At 35.2% G+C, this 15,375-nt stretch overlaps 1 protein-coding gene across 1 annotated transcript in view; it reads right to left on the bottom strand.

The window, feature by feature from the left end:
- Positions 1 to 7,622: 7,622 nt before the first annotated feature.
- DNAH5 (dynein axonemal heavy chain 5) overlaps positions 7,623 to 15,375 on the bottom strand; it is a 118,255-nt gene continuing 110,502 nt past the window's right edge. The window contains exons 75-80 of the mRNA XM_062499711.1: positions 15,008 to 15,211; positions 14,188 to 14,403; positions 13,172 to 13,384; positions 11,662 to 11,814; positions 9,133 to 9,364; positions 7,623 to 7,774 (exon numbers count right to left, since the gene is read on the bottom strand). Coding sequence (XP_062355695.1) covers positions 7,623 to 7,774; positions 9,133 to 9,364; positions 11,662 to 11,814; positions 13,172 to 13,384; positions 14,188 to 14,403; positions 15,008 to 15,211 — 1,170 coding nt within the window. The remainder of the gene's footprint in view (positions 7,775 to 9,132; positions 9,365 to 11,661; positions 11,815 to 13,171; positions 13,385 to 14,187; positions 14,404 to 15,007; positions 15,212 to 15,375) is intronic.

Here is a 15,375-nt window from a genome sequence, read left to right as displayed (position 1 = left end):
TATATGTCCATAATTTTTATTTTATGCATGTAAGATTAACAATTATCAGGGGAAGATAAAACTGTTCAGATGAAACATCAGGGGTTTAAATATTTTTGCCTTGCACCTTTATTAGAAGTAGCGTAATTTAGCATTCACACACAGACCTTAATCAAAGCCTCAGTCTTTAAGCAGCTTTCTGATAACTGCAATTAACTGTCTAGAAGTGTAAGAGACGTTTTGTTACATAACTATATGTAAGTGTGATTAACTGAACTTTTTTATATATAGGTCAGAGACTGCCACTAGATATATTTTAACTCTATGATAAATTTCAGACTCAAAGTATTACACAACTTAAAAACTTCACTTAAATTTCTTAGGTGTATTTTTCTGCTGCTAAAGTTCAAATAAATTCTCTGTCATCAAAAAGTAATTTAAAATTTTCATCTCATAAAAAGAAAATTCTTATTAGTAAAAGCATGTTTTTACCCTAATTTAGTATTTTTCATAACTTATTTGATTTGGCCTAAGATGTTAAAGATTATTGTTATTAGTTAATAAAATAAAATTAATCATTTACTATGTCTTTTACTAGACTTGTATTAATTGTAATTGATATATCCAAAATTATTTCTTCTACATTTATAATTTTCAACATAATTGTGGAGTTTAAATAATAATTAACATATTCCCACTGGGAAAAAAAAAGTGAGAAAAAAAATCAGACAAGATCATTTTATCCAACAAGCTCAGAAGCAGAGCTGCTTTTATTTCTGAAGCTTTCACTCCTTAGTCTTAACCTTGTTTAGATGAATGGCAGAAAGTTCTTTGTTCTCATTTCAAGAGTCTTGATCCCTTCTCAGATCTCTCTTATCTCTACTTAATGCAGGGAACAATTTCTTCTTGAGAAAAAGCAGGAAGATGGTTTTTATTGTGTGTGTCTCATTGCCAGAGCTTGTCTTGTGAACCCATCAGGTACAACATACAAAGCCCTGAGCTGCTAAAAATAAAGACATTTACAGCGTTTTGATGCTTTTAACTGCCAGAGCCTTTTACAAATACCAACAATATAATCCTTGGAACGTACCTGATTTCCATATACCTAACACTCTGATACAAGAAAAAGGAAAAAACCTGACGTGACTTCATTCGCTGACAACATCCAAATTCCAGACAGGTCCAATTCCTGAACACGAACTGTCAAATACTGCTGCTTTCAGTACACAGTCATAGACAATGTGACACTACCACACAATCATGCTGTTAGGACAAACTGGAATGGTAACAGAACTCTCAAAGCTTTGGTACAATAATTGGAGCCAGAGTGTATTCCTGAAATTTTCCTATCTAGTGTGTGAAAAACACAAGTACATTATACATGTCTAACTTCCCACACCTGCATAGCATTGCAAGGCTCAGTAACTGTCTTGTAGTTCAATATCCATGTGGCATTACAAACAAATTTTATATCAAATTTAATTTTATATCAAGGGAACATATTTTTAAAATTTCTAGTTTTCATCACAATGCAGCCAGCTAACAGCATTTTAACCAGACTAAAGAGGCAGGCACACCACCTCTTTACAGACACTTTAGATATATACAAAATGCATACATTTTTAATTCATTTGAATAAATGCTTGGTAAAAACACAACAGTACGAAACTGGGAATAGGAAAACCTATTCTACTTAAAATACCTGCTCCTATAATATATGCATTGTTAAGAACCAGACATATGCCATCTCCTGTAACAGAAATCTGCCATAATATCTATATAATATACATATACATACATATACATAATATCTATCTATTGGATAGATTCCAATTAAAGGTCACTAGTAAAATAAAGAGGCTCCCACAAGGTTAGCCCGAGAGAGTAAGACCATTCAATCAGGAAAAGAGAAGGCTTAAGAGGAATCTTATTTATATATGTAAATACATGAAGGGATGTTGTAAAGAGCACAGAGCCAAGCTCTTTTCAGTGGCATCCAGTGATAGGAGAAGAAGGAAAGAGCACAAAATGAAACATAGAAGGTACTGCATGAAGATCAGGAAACACTTGCTTTCACTAGGAGGGTGATTGAGCACTGGCAGAAGTTGTCCAGAGCAGCTCAGGAGTTTCCAACCCTATGAGAAATTAAAAATCTCCCTGGACACAATCCTAGGCAGTCAGATCTAGGAGACCCTACTTGAGCAGGGATTGGACAAGATGACCTCTAGAGCTCCCTGCCAACCCCAACAATTCTCTGATACCACAACATCCCTTACAAGTAATAAGATGACAGATTATTTTTCTTAAAATTAAATTATTTTAACAAGTAGACTGTACAGTAAAATAATGACGTGACTCTGATCCATCCTAGCCTTCATATATGGTCCTCCCTGTTCTCTTTTGCCCCAGGATTTTCCTTCTTTTCAAAGTCAAGGACTCATTTGGCACAGCGCAAAAGAGTGTCCTATTCATGAAGTAGTATTCTGAGATCTCTGGCTGTATAAAACTTCATTCACCAAACACATGGGTTGCATACTTAAAGAGACTGGTTTCCCATCTGGCCAATTTAGTAAAATGAAGACCAGAAACTACGGTTCATCCAGTGAATACAGCAAGCTCCAGTAGCAGTATTATTATTATTTCTTTTTTAATTTTGAAAAGGAAAAAACAAGAAGAGATTAAATGAAAACTGCCTAAAAACAAAGCCCAACTCAGTATTAAATTTCTCACTTAGTATGCTGGGCTCAAGCAGAGCTTTTATTTTGCTGACATGACACAGTCTAACACTGATGCAAATTGATCAAATTTTTGTGATCCAAAGATCACCAATCACCATATCCCTTCATAAGGATTTCACTCCCATTATGTTCTGGCATACCTCCTCCCATTGTGAAATTTCTTCTGCTTTGTACAGGCAATGGATTTCTTAATTAATTTCTCCTTTTATCCAAGTAACAAACTTGTAGTTTGTCTAACATAACTCACCTGTAACAACTTACTTTGAAAGAATAAAGAACAGCTTTATTTGAGAAGTCAGGATTACTATTCAGAAGCTGGAGACCCAATTTCAAAAAGGAAATCGTACTACAAGTGTTTTGGTGCTTCACTACACCACAATACAGTGCCAAGAAGAAACGCAAAGCAACTTAATTCATATATAAAATAAAGGAAAAATTTCTTGGAAGGTACAGTTATTTGAGCTTTGGCTGCAATGCTTATTATTTCCTCTCATCTGCACATTTTACACAAAGTATTTTAAATGAAACAATACTGATTTATGCAAATATTAAAATCATAGAATGGCTTGGATTGGAAGGGACTTTTAAGGGTCATTTAGTCCAACCTCCCTGAAATCTTAAACCAGATGAGGTTGCCCAGAGCCCCATCCCACCTGGCCTTGAATGTTTACAGGGATGAGGCATCTACCACCTACCTGAGCAACCTCCTTTAGTGTTTCACCAATTTCATTTTAAAAAAATTTCTTCCTTGTATCTAGTATAAGTCCACTCTCTTTTAGTTTAATACTGTTGTTCCCTGTCTTACGGCAACAAGCCCTACTAATAATTTCCCCATCTTTCTTATAAGCCCATTTCAAACCAAAGGAATTGATTTGCATGAATGATATCCTGCAGAAGTGACTTTTATTGAGCACATCTTACTTCACAAAGCATTTCTAGGTATTCTTTGTGCACACACTCTTGTTACAATCTCGTACAGTGCTTATGAGCTTCATCATCAGTTAACATTTCCTTTCCAAGCATATATTAATCAGATTAGAAAAGACACTGAAAGATAAAATGAACCACTTACAGTGCTCTTCCCAAACTAAGCTACTACTATTTACTGGAATTGAAGTTCACTCAGATCAAGAGAGAACTAACTCAGCCTAAAGAGAGGAAAGCATAATGTGATATTTTATATAGTAAGTTAAATAGGCCAGTTAACAAGAGATTCCAGGTTGCATTTTTCTGCAAAACTTACACCTTTTATATTCAAGAAATGGAAGGTGGTGGGGGAGATACTTTGCAGGAGGAGCTATATATATTGGCTGCCATTCTTGTGTCAGTTTAACACAGAACCTGAAAGCTTTGTTATTTGCAGACAACTCATGTAAAAACAGTGTCTTAACAAGTTACTTTGCCTTCTGTTCAATCATGTTAACCTTTTTCACAGACAGTTCACAGAGTTTCCTAACTCTTCTTTTTCTGTGTGTAGATATTCTTGTTCTTAGACAACACCTTTGGAAAAAAAAATCACATTTTTACATCAGCAAACATCTGTTGTTTTTCTTACCAAAATAGGGTAGCTCTTCCCCTTTGACAGCAAAAACTAAAATAACTCCTTCGGTTCTCCAAGTGATTGCAATGCAAATAATAACTCTACTAAAATGTTCAAGGCCAGTATACATCTAAAATAACAGCTCTAACTAAAAAATATTTTAACCATGCCTTTATCTTCCCTCTGTTTCTTCAGCCAATTTTTCCAGTGTTGGTTCAATAGCTTGCTATTTTGGATATTTGTTTAAAAGATTGAATGTGCAAGTAAATACCAAGAAATTTCTAATTTTATATATAGACTTCAAGGGCAAAGTGAGATTGGTAGCATATATTTGTTTTTAGTCTTAAAAGATCAGATTTTAATTACATTTTCCTATATTAATATACATACTCATAATATATGATCGCTTATAATAAAATTAAAACATCCAGTGTAAGATTAAAAGCAATAGAGTAATACAGTCCTTGGAAAAGCTGCATAGTGCAAATTAAATGCCAGAAGCTCCAGTAAAGGGTACATCTTGGGATCCACAAACATGTCAAAAAATCCTCTTTTATTTCATCTGTTCAATAGACCATTAGTTTTACACAACTGATAAGCAGCTTGTCTCACATGCAACCACCTCTGCAGCATCGTTTTTTAAAGTGTTCTATGTGTTCCAAAAGCCTTCAGATAATTGTATACACCTATAAGGTCTGTGCAATGTGAATGTAATAGCTAAAAATTAAAATGTGGTAATATGAACACTGGCCAAGCTTCATTTCAAGATTCATTAGGAAGCCACTTAGTACATGCAGCTATGCAATAGGATAACTGTCCAAACAAGGAATGAAAAAAAGAAACCCCACATAATAAAGAAAAACTGATTTTTCTTCAATACTAATTTAATTATGAAAATAATTTAATGAAGGATATTTTAGAATAATAAGCAGTTTCTTATTAATCCAATTTTTGCACATATACCACAGCAATGTACTTCTGATTTTAAAAAAATTATTTTTCAATGATGACAACCACACTTACTGGAAGTTTGGAATTGCATTGCCTTCTGTGCTTGAAACTTGAATTTTTCTTTTTCCTTATAATCTCAAAAGTGTAACAAATCACAACTCTGAGAAAAGTGTCCTGGGAGCAAAGAGGTATGAATGTAAGCACAGAGTTTGAAGAAAAAAAGCTTTTCTGAAGAGAAACTCATACAGTAGTAGTATACCTACACAGCACAGTATATATTCGAAAAATTAGGTTGCTTATTTTAAATGCTCTACAATTTATGAGGGATTTCAAAGCACTATGATGAAACTCTAACATCTGCACCTTGTTCAGAACATTATTTTATTATTAATTTCCAATATAAAGTTGTATCATTTTAAAAAATATTCTGCAAAATACATGTATTTATCATGTCCAATACAAAAAATTCATATAGAATTATAGAATATATATATATTATAGAATTCAATATCAGGTTACCTTCTGCAACCCTGAACTCCTCCAGACCCTCGAATTCATAAATTAATAAAAGAAATTCAATTAATAGCAGCATAATTGAAGTCTGTGAATGGTATTTCTTGGCTAATCCATTCAGTACCAATAGCTGAGCCAAAGAGTTCTAGACATCCAATTGTACAATACATGAGGTTTGGTTATTTTATTGATATTTCTTACCACTGAAGGATTTCATTACTCATTTCTGCTACGAAATGAACAAGAAACAGCTAACTTTTCCCCCTGTTTTAAGGCATATGTCAGGGAACAGCAAAGGCAGGCTGCTTGGAAAGGACAGTGGAGCTGAAAGCCAAGAGCCACAGCAGGGTGGGCAGGGCAAAGCTCTCTCTGACAAGGACACAGTCCCATGTCACCTGAAAAACAAGAGAGCAGCCAGAGCCAGCTAACACTTCAATGACTGCCAGATGAGGCTGTAATAACAGGGCAGATCTGAGGTCAAGCCAGAAAGATGTGTCAGCAAGGCAGGGCCTGAAGAGATGAGGATAACCAGACACTGCTCCACAGATCAAGGCAAGGTGTAAATGAGGCAGGTGTGATTCAAGCTGCACCATGTGCTCTCCCAGCCCATGCAGCAAAACCTCTGGGAAAGCAGGGTATGCACCCTGGCCCCTGACATAATACTACATTTCAAGGGCTCATTGAACTTGCCCCTGCTTCATTTTTCCACCCGTGATGGTGACTTTGCAGACACCTACAGAGCTGATGCCAAACCTTTTTTTTACAAAAAGAAAGCTAAAACAGAAATAACAGTGATGGCCCATATCAATTATTTCATTGACCTAACAGACTTTGGAATAACTAGGATTATCTGTGTGGGGAGCTACCCTTTTCCCTTCAATTCCCATAGAAAATCACACTCTGAAAAAAATGTGCAGAGTCCCCTCACTGAGAATTACTATTGGGTTTGAATGTGTCCACTGTATCTATAACAATGATAGTAGAAAAAATGCCCAGTTTGAAAAGTGGTATTTGAAGCACGTGTGCCTTGCAAATTCTCAGTATGAATGGTTTGCACAAGGATTAAGTATGTTCATCTTCAGAGAGGAAGGTCTTGGTGTAAGACACGAGTCCATGGCAATTTAGAACTCCAGTGAGTATTCAGAGATCTGGAAGCAGGAACATGGTACTTCAAGGTTCAACAAAGAATACTTCAACCCTTCTAACTTTATTTATTGCTATGTCTAAATTAAAAGCATTTCCTATTAAAGATTTTCACATATTTCATTTGCATTGCTGAGAGTTATTTGGCTGCTGTCAAATGCTTGCTTTCCTATGTAACACAATGAATTTGTTCTCCAAGTAGTCAAAAACGTGTGATATTTTTCCAGCCTTACCTTCTTTATTTAGACAACAAGCAAATTATCAGCTAGGAAATAAATCTTGGAACATAATCTTGAAGAATTTTAACTAATATGAGTGAGCAACAGGGCTTAGTTTTCCACAGACACACACACACACAAAACAGCTTTGCATTTAGCCTCTTGAAGGTAAGTCCTGATACAACAATATTTACTACCAAAAAGTAACAATTTTCAAATCAATTAATCTTTATTCAAGGTAAAATTAAGCACACAGGAGGAGTGCTTATGCACACATAAGTGATAGGAGCACTAAATATTTGTCATGATTTTTCAAAGACACCAAAGTTAATGCTGCTATAAGATGCAGAATTTATAAGCCTACTGTAGAGGTTTACTGAGGACAAGTTTATAAAAATACCATAATGGAGTTTATGATTTAGAAATAGTATTTTTAGAAGTGTTCCACTGTATATCTAACTACATATTAATGTTTGTAATGTTTGCATATAAAATCAGGAAAGAACTCCTGGAAACCTTTTTTTTATTTTTTTTTTAACATTACTTGACATCACACAGAAGCGCTACTCCACGGAGTACCCAGTGCTCTGGAGGCTGACGGGTTTTAAGATCCATAGCAGCAATGTAATTGAGATCTGTTCGACTGCTCTTCTTGTACACCGGACACGAATACAGACGTGGATCTTTTGCAGCTGAAAAGACAGAAGAGACATAAAGAGCAATTAAACTAAGTTGAAAAAAATGGGGCCCTAAGGGAATGATCATAAGGCAAATGGAAAACTGAATTCAAGCTCAATACCACACTGCTCTCCATTTGCTATTGCCAGTTGAAGGACATATATGCTTTGAAATTTTTGTAGGCTTAAGGTTTCACATGAGCACCTAGGAACCGATGTAAAGCAAGATAGGTAAATGAACACTCTAGAGTAATTAGTGTTCTTATTAGTTCAGTCTGGCCACTGAACATAACTTCTTATCAATGTATTATGCCAAAATAAAATTTCCCTACTTTGGAAAACCTGGTTTGAAATGCATTTAGTATTTTAGAGTACAAGTAATCTACTACTTCACTGCAGAATAAGAACAGCAGTCTAGTTATTCTCAGTACTACAGTATTTATTATTTTGTATCTTGACTGCTGATCATGCCCTTTATAAAATATTAGCTATGCAAAATTGCATGTTAGCAAGCTTTGCTTTTAGAGGTGGAATGCTTTTCAACAGAATTTTTCAATTTTATGTTCTGCAGTGGATTATTCTGTTTTGCATCCCTATTCAACAGCATGTCCTATTCTATATGCAAGAACCCACCATTAAGACAAATCACACATTTTTACAGCACTGTCCTTAAGCCCCATGAGTTTCCTTTCCATTCCTAAATTCCTTTTCTGTCTCGAAGACAAAACATCTCCCACAACCCCACTCCACCTCGTGCTTGCCTCTTGCTTGCTTCCATGAGCTCAAAATCAGACTTATCTAGGAAAAAAAATTATGTTTTTATAAATATGCTCATTACATAAAGCCACAAAATATGCTATCTATAAACACAATATATATTTGTATGTGTATGTATGTATATATACAATCCATGTATATCTTATATGTTGTGTATACATACTTACATGTTTCAAATATATATACAAATTACATACATTTTTGGCATGAGTGAAAGACATTATTTAGATTTAGGTTATGAAGGCGACAGAGTTCGGAGAGTTTATGTATAAACTGGTATTTTCAGTCTGGGATATATATTGTCCATATGTACAGTTTACCTGTAAATGGGTTACAAAGTTCTTAACACCATTAAGACCATGTGTAGAGACCTATAAATATTAGGAAAAGTGCCTACTGTCAATTATGAAGCAAGCCTGAAAACACATTTTCAATGGAAGACTGGGAAGTCTCCCCCATTGAAAGAGATTTGTTATGTATACAATGATTAGCAACAGCCTCATGAAATCCCTACAGCCCAAAATATTTCAATGCACTTAAATAAAAAGTGACATTGAATTAAATGGAAATAACAGCCTTAAATTACTGTTACTTACTGTTATTCTCTGCATATATCCTTATCACTGGCATCAGCTCAAACAGCACCTTGGGCTTAGACTCTGTCAGTCTCATGTTTTTTCTGTCCCAACCAGCTCCTTCCAAATACAGCCCATACACGTAGACACCTTCTGAAGGAGGGCTTGTGATATCATCCTTCATCCATTTAGTGACTTCATTGCACAGCACTACACTATCAAGGGCCCATCCTTTGTTAGCTCTCGTTATTTCCTGCCCAAACCAGACAAAAAATAGGTGGTTATATTTTCACATGAGCACAGAATCCTTTTTCACAGCAGTTATTAGAAATAACTTTGTATGGTCATAAAATAGCCTCTTCAGTACAAAAAAAAACCCAATACTTTATGATATCCATGTTCACAGAAGTGTGACTTTTCCCTAAGGGAGTGATGGCATGGGACTACAAGGAAGCTTTCAGTACTTTTTCCACTATATTTGATTTTAATTTCTATCTATTACATAAAATATCTTAAGACCATACCAAGTAACACAACCATTGAATGTCATTGGTAGCCAGCTCTTGTGCACACAAAAATATCACATCACATATTTGATGAGATGAGAAAACATTACCTGCATGTGTTAAGTAAAACATTTTCTAGGTTTACCTTCCTTTTCTTGTACCTCTACTCTTCAGTAACGCATTCTAATGGGTAAGAACTCATTCAGCTATAAAGCTATGTAAAGAGACTCCAAAAATCCTGTTAGTCAATGCACTGGACAACACTCATTTCTCAGTTGCCCAGATTTTTACTATGCCATGAAAATAAGCTATGGCAAATCAAAGATATTTCCTGGTCTTCCAATGGCTCAAAAAAAACTTTGTTTGAAGTAATTGGAAGGAATGCTTGCCCCACACTGCAGCTACTTTGATGATCTAAAAGAACTCAAGGTTTATAGCCCAGTGATCAATCTAACTTCTTCTTCTTTCTCATTTCTATTTGTTTCACCACACAGCAAAGCCCAGAAACCCATTTTGGTATTTACTTGGGCTATTAGGTTGTTGCACGTCCACAGTTCTTTTTTACAAAACCAGAAAATTTTGTAGTTTCCAACTGTTTTGGATCCTGCTGGTAAACATTTTCCATGACTTGGATAGTCCCAGTTTAGGACTGTTCACTCAAAAGAAATACTTTGTTACTTAATTCCAAGGCCAGGTGCCTGAAATATTAGATTACACTACCCAGACCTCAGAGTAAGGGGTTATCTTTCCTACATCACAAATCTTCATTCTCTTCTCCAAAAGTCTGGACTGTTTTTCCTGAGGTCCCATTGTATTTTCATGTGATTTTTTTTTTTTTTTATTTTTACACATTCCAGACACTTACTGTCTCCAGTATGTCCCTTTATGCTGACCAACACAGGCATTTATTGCTTTCTTTTACAGTAAAAAAGTTACTGAGCAGCCAACACAATCACCAAGTAAACATACAGATGTTAGCAAGCTCATCAAATATCAGGCTTATATGCATTAATAAAGGAAAGTCTTTCCCACTTCCTGAAGAAAGACTTAATCAGCTACTGAACAGCAGAAGTCAAGTAAGTACTGAACACAGAACAAAAGAGAGGGGGAAAAAGGGAAATTCAGGGATTAATGGCCATTTTCAGAGATATCTCAATAGAAACATGAGACTAGATACATTTCTAGGTTACCTTAATAATGTTGTGAGGTGGCTTCTACTTATTTGTGCCTTATTCAACACAGGAAACATATTTTAACACATTAATGGTTGATATACTGAAAAAGTATGTGTGAAGAAAAAGCAGCTCACTCAGGAAATGTTTAGACAATCACACATCTTCCCATGTGAATAAATGTTGGAACCCTGAAGCCTGGGAGTTTTGAATTTTCTGCACTTTCTGGCACTGACCCTCAAAAGAGCACTGCTTTTGACTTGAGGCCTTGGAGAAGGCTTCCAAATCTGAGTGATGGAGTTGGGATTACTGGTGCGTAGTTTGAATAGAGGTGTGTAATATCACATGGTGGAGGGTTTGGCATTTGGGGTTTTAAAATATAGTAATAAGTATGGGACAAGATGGAGGTTCTTGGGTGTTGTGTCTTTCTTCCTTGTTCCTTCTTCTTCATGATTTCAGGTAGTAGTTTTTGGTTAGATAGTAAGTGATGCACTGCGGGTCACAGGTGTTTGGTCATTGGGTCAAAACTATAAATAATATAGATGTTAGGTTTTAATTGGATAGTTAGGCTTTTAAAGACCTTGTAACTAGCTAGATCCACTGACATTTTCTCACTTTTAGCTTGTTAGCTAGAAGTGCTGCAGAACTCTCTGTACTATATATAAGAATTAATAAACAACTGAGTCTGAACACAAAAATCTGTCTCTCACACTTCAATCTTCACTCTGAGTGAAGGCAGAGGAAAAAAGAAAATAACCAGCAATATGTGGAACCGCTAATATATAAATTCATCCTTCATCAGACAATACAATTTTTTTTAAAAGCATGTAAATAAAAAAAAATAAGCAGAATAGACTTCAAACACAATTTACCTGTCTCACTGCAGTTAAAAATCCTTGAGGATTAAAAAACCCTGTCATCCAGAAACAGTTTGGCCGACTTTCAAAAATCCACTTGTAAAATTGGTGGTTTCTTTCTAGAAGCTCAGTAAACCAGAAACCAAGTGTACTGGAAGGCCAAGATGCCTAAAAACAGTAAACATGTTTAAAAATAGCATGCTGTCAAGAAAAGCTGAATCCTCCCATGGTATTAAATAATATCATAATAGCAAAGCATATTTGAAGATCATCTAACATATCTTGACTTTAATCTGATGCTTAAACTTTGCATCCCACTGAAACCTGAAGCAAATTTTTTCTCCATTCAAATTCTAAGTTCCATTTAAACTTTTAATGCTCTCTGTGGTAATTGTCCATTTTATGACATTTTTGCAAGGTTAGACAGCTGTATAAATTAAGAAGAAAAATTGCATACATGTCTTTATAATTCCAAGGCCAATATATCAAGACAACATGATTTTTGTAAAGCAGTTCTGCATTTTTATTCTTCTGAATAAAACCTAAGGAAAACTGAACTTGGGCTATGTGGAGATAGCTGTGTTATGAAGCATCTGTTCACATCTAAGTTTCATACCATGAAAACACTTTGTGAGTAGAAACAAAAGAAGTAAACAACAAAAAAAAGCTCCCCATTTTTCTTTCCATCAGTTGCTGTTAACAGCTCTAATTGTCCCTGAAAACAATTTCTGTGGGGAGAGCCTGAGAGCTGGGATTGTTTAGCCAGGAAGAGGCTCAAAGGAGAAAATATGTTTATATCTTGTGTGGAGACTGGAAGAAGATGGAGCCTGATCCTTGTCAGCAATAGGAGAGAAGGCAATGGGAACAAGATGAAATGTCAGAAATTTTGTTCCAACTTAAGGTTTTTTTGTTTGTTTGGCTGGTGGTTGCTTGATTGATTGGTTTTTACTGTGAAGATGACCAAACAGTGGAATGGGTTGCACCTCTCTGATTCTGGAGACTCCTGGGAAACCTGCTTTAACTGACCCTGCTTTCAGAAGTGTGATTAAATTAGACTGTCTCCATAGGTCCTTTCCAGCATCTACTATTCTGTAATCATGTGGCTATTACTCAAACTACAAGTACACTGATTTTGACCAGGATGGACAAGCCACCTCTACTTAACCTAGAAAGGGAACACATATAAATTATATATGTTCAACAAATAACACCAGTGTACTCCACTAATGTGGGTGCTAAAAATCCATCGTCACATTTTACCTCCTCTCTCTGCCCTTTTTATCCTGCCAATATGCAGGTGGTTAAAATGGCAAATATCTGCATACCTCACATTCATTTCAATTTTTATAAATGAAAGAAGGCTTGATTTGACTATATTTTAGCATAAGTTCTATTTCAGCAGTAATTCTTCTGAAACCTAGTTTGAAAAAAAAAATGTTTACTATAATTCTAGCAGTTTAATCTAGTCTCTTTAGATAAAAATAGATTTTTTTATTTCTTTCCAGAACAAGTGATGTGCACCTACCTTTTTCCAGCTAGCAGGAATCCTTCCATCATACATGCAGTCTAAAGCATCCCTCAGATTTTCACTCATAACTATCGTCCCATCAATGGCAAGTTTTAGATCAGCCAAAGTGTTTCTCACTAAAGAAATAACTCTCTGCATTTGTTCAATCTCCTGTCTCAAAAATATGTGAATAGGTTGAAAAGGTCCCATGTTCTTTAGTTTTTCTTTTACCTGTTGGTAGAAAACCAAAGATCCTTCAATAGAAGTGATAAAACAAAGTTGACTTTATGTCTGTGTTAGGCCCCAATATCATCTTTGAGACATAACAATTTATTTATGAGTTTAAATGGTCAGTTTGGCACCTCCCTTGAATTAACTGCAAGAGAGAAACACAGGATTTGTTCCAAAAGAAATCTATGGATGCTGAGACTGTGTTCTTAGTCTGAGCCATTATTTAGTCTGTGTATCATTCTTCATGCTAATGCCACTTAAAGAGCTTGTAGGCTGTTTACCTTAGTTCAAAGAATTCAGCTTTAATTCCACAAGCAGTTCCAAGGTTTTCCTTGCACAAACAAATCAAGCATAATTGTCCCAGCTACTTTACTTCAACATAGCAGCAATGCCCACTGTCACAATACCAGGCAGTCTTGTATTCTAACCAAATCCACTGATACATTTTTAATCAAAAGTATAAAATTAACAAATAAACAGCTGCAAGAATGTAACTAGAAATTTTATAGTTTCAACAGCCTCAGTTAAAAGATGACAACCCTACCTCCCCCACAGTGCAAACGACAAGTGTTAAAGGGTTTAATACTTCTGAAAAAGTTCTTACAAAAGCACTTCAGCATACGTTTAATGACTTCATTATAAACATTAATAGTTTGGCCATTGTTCTTTAAAATATAAAGTATTGCCTGTATGAATTAATTCAAATATGCCTTTAGAAAAGTTTTTAGTTGTTTCTGAGGTTTTTTGTAGTCCATAAAAGGCAAGATGAAGCAAATGTTTTTACCAGAATTTCATTAACTTACTTCAAATGGTACATAATCAGCAGGAAGTTTTTCCAGCATATCATCAGCCAATCTGGATACAACTGCTTCTCGAGTTTCACCTCCTCCACCAGAGCTATCTTTAGGTTGAATACTGAGGATGGTATCCAATACATCCTTGGAAACTTTACTCTGGTAGGTGATATCTGCATTTGGATGCAAACCAAACACCTCTGGTGTATCATAAGCAGGAAGGTTCTACATAGTAAAATATGAAAAGAGTACAACTGCAGATTTAGAAGCAAATCATTAAAAAAAAACAAAAACCACACCAAAAAATCCCCAAATAAAAAGCCATAAAACTCAACACACAACAAAACCAAATAAAAAAACAGAAAATAACCCTAGATTACTGTTAAGTAAGAAGCTAGATTTCTTCAAATAGTCTTAAGCCAAATAACTTGCTGTGATCTATTTGTCATGCCACAGCCTACAAAACAGTGTTTTAACAACTATGCACTATTTTAATAATAAACTTCTACTCTCTTATGTCTAGAGCTTTTATTTCAAAGAAGCTGTACCCAATGCCTGGACTCCATTCTTTGCCCTCTTTAATAATTTTGTGCCTTTAGGTGTGTCCCACAAGCAAACCACATGCAAAATAAAATACATATTTCTGTCATGAAGATGATAACATTGATAACAATAATTTGTTCTCACTAATATATATGGCAATTGCTAGAAATCAGTTTAAAAATCTGTGAATGAAAGACAAAATACAAGAACTCAGAAAAAAAAGAAATAAAAAATATAGGGAATCAAGAAATTATGAGAAAGAAGTGAATAGCTTTCATTTACCAACCTGTATGTACTGAAGGTATTGATCCACCATAGTACATTGGGGTATGCTGTATCCTTTGTAGAAGCTGAATTCCTGACTGAATGTGTTTTCACTGAACCAAACATTGACAAAGGTGTTCATGAGTCTTTTGTCAAAGTTGTCTGTCACACGACCACCATACTGGATCTCACCTATCATGTAACAAACAGTACTCCAGGAGATCCCCTGAAACCAAGGAGAAAACACTGACTTTAGCTAATCCTCTTCTTATTCACTTAGATCTGCTTTAGGAAAAACAGCTGATGTACCATGTCTGTCCCATTTGGAAAAAATTACTTTCCTATTACCCTTTTTTCATTATAGTCTTGAATTCCCAGAACACCTACAAG

Source organism: Cinclus cinclus, chromosome 1, assembly GCF_963662255.1.
Source record: "Cinclus cinclus chromosome 1, bCinCin1.1, whole genome shotgun sequence".
Lineage (NCBI taxonomy): Eukaryota > Metazoa > Chordata > Aves > Passeriformes > Cinclidae > Cinclus > Cinclus cinclus.
The sequence above is the reverse complement of the archived record's forward strand: the minus strand, read 5'-3'. Positions and strand labels throughout refer to the sequence as shown.